We start from the raw sequence: 10216 nt of genomic DNA on the forward strand, positions 1-10216 counted from the left end.
GACCCAGGACTAGGTGGAGGGATTCTATCTCCAACCTGGCCTGAGAACGCCTTGGGATCCCCCAGTAGGAACTGGTTAATGTGCCTCGGGAAAGGGAAGTTTGGGGTACCCTGCTGGAGCTGCGGACCCCACGACCCGATACAGGATAAGCGGACGAAGATGGATGGATGGAGGGATAGATCTCAGCTTAGTATTTTATTATTATTTATCTAACTCGACTGTACTGATTTAAAAAAACAACAGTACAATAAACTTGACCTGGATGAAAGCTTTTGACAAGTTTGCTTTCATATGACAGCCATATGTCACTGAAACAGCTTGTTCTCCACTGTTGCATGGCACATTGCATTTGCTAAACTTGGTGGTGTTTATAATCCAAATACATTCCTTTCATAGTGTTGATTTGCACGCCATATTAAGATTTGATGGGAAGCTGGCTTCATATGGCAGCGCATGCCGCCCCCCCCCCCCTCCCCCACCCCAGTGGAGAGGCTGCTTTGAACAGTTGGATTTAAAATACATCTGAATAAATATCTTCCATTAATGGCTTTATCAAAAGGCTGCTGTCCAGCAAACTCACCAACTTCAAAAGGATTCACCCCTAAATAGGCCTTGCATGCTAATCACCACTAAACTGACAGTAATATATACAACATTTACAGTAACTCTGGTCAAAACAGGCGAAGGATTATTGGGATTTTGATGACAGGTGTTTTTCTTAGCAGTTGATATCAATCCAAAAATGCATCTAGTCTGAGGCTGCCAACAGAAAATATATTTTGTGCTGAATGTTTAGCACCGAGTTTCATTCTTTCAGCATCTAAAACGTCACTAGGGAATAAAACTATCCATTGCTACTGAAATTCTTAGTGGGCAGCGTCTGAGGCAGAATGACGCAGGCTACACTAACTGTCAGTTTCCAGTTGGTCAATATTGATCAGATATCTGAAACAATCTGAGATCTTGGCCCCATAACTAATGACAACGCTATTCTGACTGCCCTTTTCTAAATTCCTTTAAAATCTGTGGAAGATGTCCAATAGTGCTGACGGTGCTGATGCGAGCTGCTGTCAATATATTAAGAAGCTCTGGGTTGAACTGCTGTCCACATCAGTGAGCCAGACACATTCAAACCACTGGCTCTAATAAATATGTTGGTTTTTTTTTAATTCCTTTTTTAAAAAATGCATGAAGACACACTAACCTGTGGAGACAGGGCAGTGGGAGGCTGGGTGAAGAGTGTGGAGTGGGCTGCAGACCGTAGGCCATGTGCTCTCCTGACAGTCTGACGGGTGAAAGGTGCACACAGTACCTCCTGCTGAAGAAAGAGAGCAAAAAATAACACGTTGAGGAGCATCATCGTTAGCGCAAAGTGCAAACAAAGTGTTTGGGATAATCACTATTCGCTATATTCACAACAGCCGCCATCAGGAACTACAGTAAGATACAATGAGCTAAAAAGAAGCTTAAAATAATGGGGCGTGAAAGTGGTAGTTTTATTTTCTATTCCCAGGCCAGGGCAAATTCCTTTTTGCTGCAATTCAAACACACACCGTGTGGTGCAAGACGGCCGAGCTATCATGTGAAACTTGTGTTGTGTATGCTGGAGGAAGCAGCATCTGCTTGTCTGCTCAATCAGACATGAAAGAGCTGCTCCACACCTAAACCAGGATTAGCAGTCACTTTCTAACAATTGGGTTACTTACAAGCGGACTGTTATCATACTACAGGAAAAGCACAAAATATGGTTGCTTTGATGTTTCTGGATGTGAGCATTTGAGATGATGTTTCGGTATACAGAGAGTATTATATATATATATATATATATATATATATATATATATATATATAGAGAGAGAGAGAGAGAGAGAGAGAGAGAGAGAGAGAGAGAGAGAGAGAGAGAGAGAGAGAGAGAGAGAGAGAGAGAGATTTTCAACTGTGTATGTGTGTGTGTGTGTGTGTACTTTCACCTTCAAGTAAGTGTATGCACTCAGATGTCCCCTGCCTCCCAGCACAGACAGATAACAGACATAAGATGGAGACAAAGTGGGATACTTCTCCATTATAAACACTGAGAGCACCTTGACTGTGCACACTGAACAACAACTAGTGCACCCCATAAGCCGCTCATATTAGACCCATGTACTGTATGTGGACTTGTTTAGCTTCTGGCTGCTCAGTACTTAAACACTTCACAAACCTGCTCTCTGCATTCTACAATTAACAATGACCAGAGAGGTCAAACGTGATTACATTTTCACAACCAGTCACACCACCATTATATGTAAGAGGTCAAAAGGAAACAGTTAGGGGGCGGCCTCTGGCTCACCCAGTGGGGGGAGTGCACCCCATGTGGGTTGGGGCCATTGCAGCGGCCCGGGTACGGGTCAGGCCTGTGGCCCTTTGCTGCGTGTCATCCCCCGTCTCTCTCCCACCTTTCCTGCCTGTACACTGTCACTCTGAATAGATGGAAAAAGCCCCCAAAAATAATCTTCAATAAAAACAAAAGAAAAACAGTTAGGACCTGATTTAGTCAGATCTCAAAAAGGACAATCTAAACTGAGTTTGAAAATGTGTGGAATACACAGCAGGTGCAAAAAAATGATTAGTAGATTAGATTAGAAGTTATATATAAATATTGTTGTTGTTTCTCAACAAGTGCTTTTTACCACTTAGTTTTTCTGGCCATGTTCAAGATTAAATTGCATACATAACTGATGCCAATTAGTTGTTGTTGTTTTTTTTTAAACCTCCATATTATGTAAACAGGACAATCCAGGCCATCCAAAATGTAAAAAAAATGAATAACAAGGAAGGCTCTTTCCAAATTCTGCCAACAAAATCTGCCTACTGTAAAGCTAACTAACAGACGTGTTATACATTTACAAGAACCTAAGTATAGAAAACCAAACGTTGTTGTGTAATTTGGGTTGCAGTGACTTCCTGTAATCTCCGCTGGTTGCCCGTTGACGACCAGTTTTTAAACACATTCTATCCTTCCAGCAGTCCATTCTCTACACTGCTTCTCCTGTTCAGGGCTACAGGAGGCTGAAGCCTATCCCAGCATGCATTGGCCAAAGTGGCTACGTGCACCAGAAAAAGGTTGCTGGTCTACCGCAGGACTAACACTTAACCCACAACACTGACACTGACATATATTCACAACTACATTGACTAGTAGGACACCCACATATAGACATTGGGAGAACATCAACACAGGCAGGACCCGTATAGCAGGTGGATTCCAGCTGTGACCTGCAGAGCTAACCATTAAGCCATCAGGCTGCCAGTTAATGTAAGTTTTACATTCATTAATCAATAGTAATTACTTTAACAACCTTTAATAAGAAGGCTGGCAAGAGTAGCCTTGGTATAGCAGTAATTGTCTAATGACATATCTGTGCTTCGTGTCCTTTCCGCTATCAGGGTTCCAATCTTCAAATGGATTTTGGCTCAAGTTAATACCTTCTCTCTCTACATGTCATTACACACACAAATACTTTTCTTTTAACAACTTTCAGCCTCGGTAAATTACATTTGACGAGAAAGGACAGAGCTTACATCATAGCCCGTTTGAGTTTTTGCCAGTTATGAATATCTCTTTACACAAGAAACACGTTGGTAAATAAGGTCGTAGCTTTTCCCAGATTATTTTTTCCATGGAAGAATAAAGTGGGTATTTACTTCTCAGCATGCAGGGCTCAGGACCAGTCAAGCCTGAACATTAGCTACCCTGGAGAGGTGCTATGATAACCAGCATTGAAGAGATTTGTTTTTCCTCCAGCTCGGCAAACAAGCAGAAATCATTCTTGAAACGATTGAGGGCAGTTAATGAAACACACTCTCCATTGTGTCTGACATGGACAACACAAACTCCTCAACATTAAAGCAATGGACCTTAGTACTAAGATAGAATGTTGCAGCAGGATTATTGCCTCTTTCTTATCTATGCCAACTCAGGCATACAGCACCAACTCATAGGAGGGGCCATGTATTCAAGACTCCAGCAACTATCAAAAGTGTCCATGAACTGCCAGGAGAGTCTCCTCCAGTCTGTTACTGTGGAGGAGGAACAGCATTTGTCAATAATGGATGTGGGATTATTTACTGTTTCTAGTTCTTTGCCAAGCAACCAAACACACACATTTTCAAACTGGCATTGAATTTAAGCTGCGTCAATACAGTTAAGGCTGCATGGCTCAATATGTACCCATTCATAAATATGATTGGGCATTGAGAACCGATTCCTGCTTGGAATCGTTTTTTAAATATATATATATATATATATATATATATATATATATATATATATATGTATGTATGTGTATATATATATATATATATATATATATATATATATATATATATATATATATATTTGATTCCAGTAGAATCTTTTCTTTATTGGAATCATTTGGAATCATTTAGAGGATTTGGTTTCAAATCCGATCATTGGTTCCCAAGTTTTGGTTTCCAAAGATGCCAGGCGCTTGTTGTGTTACAGCCATGGAGCACAGTAAGCAGCCTTTTAGTGCGGCTTTAACTTACATTGAAAAAGCCCTGTAAAACTGCAAACCACCTCTGAATCAAAAATAAAACTTTCCTCTTATTTGTGAAAATAGGCATGTGACCTATTTCAACTCCACCCCTCAGAATCGGAATCAAGATCTTTTTGGAAAATAATTAGGCTTAATGCTAGACCTTTAGCCAAAATAATGAGATCTCCACAGACTCCACAATATGAACCATTGTTCTGGATGGTTGAGTCTCTTGTGGTTGAATTGAGAAAACACAGCAATTATTCAAAACCGAAGCTGGAAATTAAAAAGGATGCTTCACGAGCAAATTATTAATTCCCACAAATATTAATGTCATTTAAAATGTGATAAACTCATTTTCTAAAAAATATACTACCATATGCTCCAGTCTAGCGGCAGTGACCTCTTTGCACAGGAGCGGACGCCCGGTCTATTTCTGTTGATTAGATTGCTACAGAGGACAACAGCTGCTCTCTCTAGATACCAACCACAACACTTGGGTAGAATATACACACTCAAGACACAGCACCTTATTATCTTATACCTTATAGAAGAGGCACCAGCTGGTTAGGTCCCTACTGACAACACCTTTTCTTCTCACAATAAGCAACAAACGGGTGAGAAAACTTAATTTTCTGCTTGAAAAGCAGAAATTCAAATGCAACAAGAATGAAAACATCCCATATTGTTACTCAGTCAGCAGAAAGGTACATTTTCAAGCATTCTCAGCTGTCTAGGGTAAGACATATTTAATACCAAAGAGCTTGCAGAAGTGCCAGGCAATAAACTGGGGACAATGATTAGCAGTATACTGTTTCTCAATTACAAAACCTAATGGTGTTTTACAGCGTATAGAGGTATGTTTTGCCCACATGGATCAGTGTAAACGGGTACAAACTTCAGAGAAAAGGAGGGTAAGCAGACTCCAAAGCCTGAGTTTAGGATGAAGACGTGGTCAAAGAGTAGTTCCTGCATGTCAGGACCCTGATAATCACTAGGGTTCAATAATTGAACTGTCACTTCCAATTGACAGTTCAACATCATTTGAATCAATTAAAGAAATCGTAAATTCACAGACTGGAACCCAGGTTAGCAATTTATAAAAGATACAGTGGGGGAAATAAGTATTTGACCCCTTGCTGATTTTGCAGGTTTGCTCACTTACAAAGAATGCAACGATCTATAATTTTAATCATATGTACATTCTAACAGTGAAAGACAGAATCCCAAAGAAAATTCCAGAAAATCACATCATATGAATTTATTAAAATTGATAACCATCTGATGAGGAAAAACAAGTATATGACCCCCTACCAAACAGCAAGTATTCTGGCTCCTACAAGCCAGTTAGTCTTTCTTTAAGACACAGCCCCAATCCCAACCAATTTCTTTTTTTCTTTTTTTTTTTTAAATGGGAAATTTGGTCTTTGTAATTACAAAAAGGACAAATTTGCTGAAAAAGCATATTTTTTGCTAAATGTAACGATGACAGGACAACAGAAGATCCATTAGTATTTAAAATGTACAAAAGTGAAATTACTCCAAAAAAGGACAGAGGCATTGTTGCCATTTTACTTTTAAACCTGCTCCTAATTATGCCTTTAAGATAAAATTGACTCTGCACCAAAGCCTAGGTGCTACAGTATATAACAAAAAAAGTGTAACTTTTGTTATTATCATGAGGACATTCTGAATCATATGTCCAAACATTAGCTCAAGAGAAGAGCATGTTGAAGACACTGCTAGAAAAAAACATGTTTTCAGAAGCGAGACAACTTCAAAACATACCCTGAGTGGTGTTTTATTTGATTTTAGATGATGTAGCATAACTTAATCAGCCACATCACGTCTGACACACCCAGAACGTGCTTCATACTCCTTGTCGCAGTGACAAAAATAAGTGACCACTGTCTGCCACGTATTGATTTACTGATTGACTAATGGCACAGTGTGTTATGAGCTTGCTGGTGCTCGGGGGACCAAAATCTCTATTGATCAGAAACGTTAAACCCAAACTCTAGGTGCACGGCCCGCAGCCTTCTCAGGTAACTCCAATCACGCTAACTCTATCCGTCATGCTTCAGTGTTGTCAGTCTGATGTGTCTGAGCCACCGCCTGATCCGCAGCGAACATACTGGAGGGCTTACATAAGCTCCAAGCCAGGACCCGACCACAACATTTTGTCACCTCTGCACATTCCCAATGCCTGAACACACAACCCCCCCACCAGCTTTAAATATTGGAAACCACTTATCAGCAAGCAGCCAGAAGACTCAGATGTCTCCTGATGTAAGGTATCTCACAGCTCGGATTGGCTAATTATGAATCCCAAATGCCATGGAAGACTGTGCAGTCGAATATGGCTGTGGGTGCGCTCTGTTGAAGGCGTCATCAGACTGTGTGTCTTCAGAAATGTCTACCCAAAAGCTGATTAGCCTGAATCATTTCATTTTGAAAATAATTTCCTTGCAAACAAACAGTAATTTCTTGTATACACTTGACAACTGCGCTGATCCAGCCAACTCAAGTCTAAATATATAAGTGAGGGGAGGAAGTTGGGAATCACAAGCATCGGATACCTACTATACAAATGGCCAGACGATACAAAAGTCTAAAACTAAAACCTTAAATTAATTCAACACACCATAATATTAGTTCAGTGAACCCAGATGGATAATTTAGTATTAAAACTAAATGCCTTGACCACGATTTACGTACCCTTACACCTACAGCTCACACTTAAGCTATCTTGTACAAGGTGAGAGGCCAATCAACTGAGCTGAATTCATTAATACTGGGTCCTCGGCAGGGTTTAAACAAGCTTCTCAATTATAGAAATAACATGACAGATGGATCAAGCAGGTGTCAAAACATGGCGTGCGTGTGTGTGGAAGCTGCTGAGAGATAATTGTGAACAAAAGAATGGTAATGTTATTTGCTCCCAGTTAAGTGATTAAACCAGTACAGCAGATGGTAAATGGGAGGCATCCTATAGAGGAAAGAACCAGTACAGATGCATGACGGCCATTTCTACCTAGATCCTATGCTTTTATCCTCATATTCGTTCGAACGCACACAGCTATTTAATATTACAAGTTGAGTATATAGAAGGAACGCCATGTAGAGTCTGTTGTCTCTACACGTCTCATGCTCTGTCTTTGAAGTCTTGTTGTCAGCAGGCTCTGCAAAGTTGCAATTTTTCCATGTCTCTTCCCCAAAGTGTCTGATCTGGCTATCTCTGCTTATTCCCTTATCTTTCTTTCTCAGTTCTTCTTCCTGCCTTGTACATTCACACTCTCTGCATCTCCCTGCCTAGCAGGAGAACGGCAGTCAGCCCCAGGGAGATGGGGAGGGGTGAGCGGGGGTAAGACAGGAGAAAGTGGGGAGGCTGCAGGCAATCACTTGCCACCAAGAGCAGAGATGGGTAGAGCAAGATAGGACCGGGGAAGAGTAGAGTAAAATGAAATTTCCAACACATTAAGTACACCCAGTAACCCAGTGCCTGCGCACACAGAGTGAAGAAGGGCGGGGGGCTGCTGAGTGACCGCTGTCCAATGAAAGTCTTTCTAGCTAAGGAGAACTGATCCAGTTACAGGGCTTCCCTGGATGTTCCCCGGTGATAGGTAGATATATAAAACGGGACCTCAAGAATAGATAGCAATAACCTGTCCGTGTAAGCCGAAGGGGTGTGATGGACTCAAACTAATCACATCATAGCCACAGTTGGCCTCTCCTCTTAAGGACATGTTGACATTTGTGTGTATGTTTTCTGATGTACAAGTGTGTGGGTTGTGTGAGCTTTGCTACAAGGCTGGACGAGGAAATTACCGGCGCCGCTCTGCAAGGTTTGTGCAAACCAATATAAACCAGACAGAAGGGAGAGGGCTGCACAGTCATTGACCACCATCGCCATTTATCATCGGAGAAACATGACACAACCACCTACTAGCCCTCTGCCATCTATTCACTGTTCATGTGGGATACACACATATGCGCAAACAGGGTCATGGAGGGGGGGTGTGCAGAGAGTGAAGTTGACAGCTTAGAGTCTCCGGCTGCAGCAGAGATGAATGGGCGGGCTGAAAACTGCCTTCATTCATAATGGAATACGGCAACAAAGCAGCTTCATCCCCAGGTGTCTCGGCGACTATAAGAGGAGGGGAACAGACAAAGAAAGGAAAGCAGGGGGAGACTTAAGTACAGAATAGGAGGGGTGTGCAGGCAGCACGAAGGCTGAAACATGCTAGAAAATAGTCCTACATCTACCATTAAAATATTTTTCTGATTTATTGCCCTAGGAGTTATCCAAACAAAGCTTAGAAGGGCGAATGAGCAACACCATAACATTAGAGGTATTGTTGGAAAGCTAGAACGGCCTAAAAATGTCAAAACCAGCATTGCTGACTTGATCACACTTCTTAAGATGTTGCCGTTTCATATAGCCTTTAAGGGGAGGACTTAAGGTTGTGTATACAAGAATTAACTGAATAAGTAAGTAAGATAGGGCAAAAAGGATTTAGAGTAAGCAGAGAGTAAAGTTTTAATGTAAAGCTTAAGAAAGAGACCCCGGTGACAAGGTTAGAAACAATCAGATAGAGACAAAATCAAAAAGGTTGTATGGACTGTGTTGTTTGCCTTCTCTCACACAAAAGACTCACACGTCCTACCGAGCAGTGGAGATAAAGCTGGTGATCAGCTATACAAAGAGAAGAAGCGTGGGCGTGAGGAGGAGGAATTGCAGGCACATCGGTGAGAGATGGAATGAGTGAGCATCAGAGAGGAGAGGAAGGACTGTGCATGGAAAAAAAATCTGCGTGGGTGTCTGTGTGTGTAGTCATTACAAAGCACTAATTCCTAGCATCAGTGAAATCCACAAATAGCACTTACAAAAAGCTGTATACATATATGTGTTAAATAATAATATTGGAACAGAAAAAGGGTTTTCAATCTTCAGTCAATACCGACATAAAATACGGCTAACAGTCAGTATTGGTGGGTTTCCAAACCAGGCTCTAATTCTATTCAGCCAGCAGTAAAAGCTATGAGGGTATTTCATGTGCTCACACATTTTGTGTGTCACAATAGGAAGGAGTTTGCTTACAAGAGTCAGATGCAGCATGAGCTCAAAAGGGCAACCGCACATAATGTCTCTGCAGGTACAGTAAGTCCAAACCAGACTATACAACCATCAGCACATCTCCAGTAAATCTACTTTTCTTAACCTGATGAAAGAGTCTGGAGACTTGCTTCCTAATACTGCAGGTCAGCTCTGACTTTAAGTTGAGCCTGGCTGTACTGTAACTCTAGTCTACCACATCAATCAAAATGTTTATGGCCCTGGCATTTGTCGCTGGTAGAGCTGAGGATAAGGTTAGCAGTTTCCCATATGGCATGTTTTCATGTAAAAGGAGGCAGTCAGTGGTATGAAAGGAGGCTATCTAGCCCAACAGCAACAGAGCATTCAAACATAACCAGTCAAATTAAAATACAACTGGGTTTAACAGATGCTTCGGTCTTGTTTTTTAGAGCTACAAAGATTAGTTTTACCTTAACTGATTAGTTTTCAACTAATTAATTGCCAACGACTATGTTTGGGTGATTTTTCTTTTTTTAAGATTATTTTTGGGGGCTTTTCCCTTCATTTTAGAGTGACGGTGGATAGACAGGAAAGGTGGGAG

At 41.2% G+C, this 10216-nt stretch overlaps 1 protein-coding gene across 3 annotated transcripts in view; it reads right to left on the reverse strand.

Moving 5' to 3' along the window:
• The window catches only part of mcu (mitochondrial calcium uniporter), a 55656-nt gene that overhangs the window by 28992 nt on the left and 16448 nt on the right, over positions 1 to 10216 (reverse strand). For 2 of the 3 annotated variants that reach the window (XM_032541067.1, XM_032541069.1), the window contains exon 2: positions 1205 to 1318. In XM_032541067.1, the coding sequence (XP_032396958.1) occupies positions 1205 to 1318 (114 nt within the window). The remainder of the gene's footprint in view (positions 1 to 1204; positions 1319 to 10216) is intronic. The other variant, XM_032541068.1, reaches the window with a different exon arrangement.

This window comes from Etheostoma spectabile, chromosome 17 (genome assembly GCF_008692095.1).
Source record: "Etheostoma spectabile isolate EspeVRDwgs_2016 chromosome 17, UIUC_Espe_1.0, whole genome shotgun sequence".
Lineage (NCBI taxonomy): Eukaryota > Metazoa > Chordata > Actinopteri > Perciformes > Percidae > Etheostoma > Etheostoma spectabile.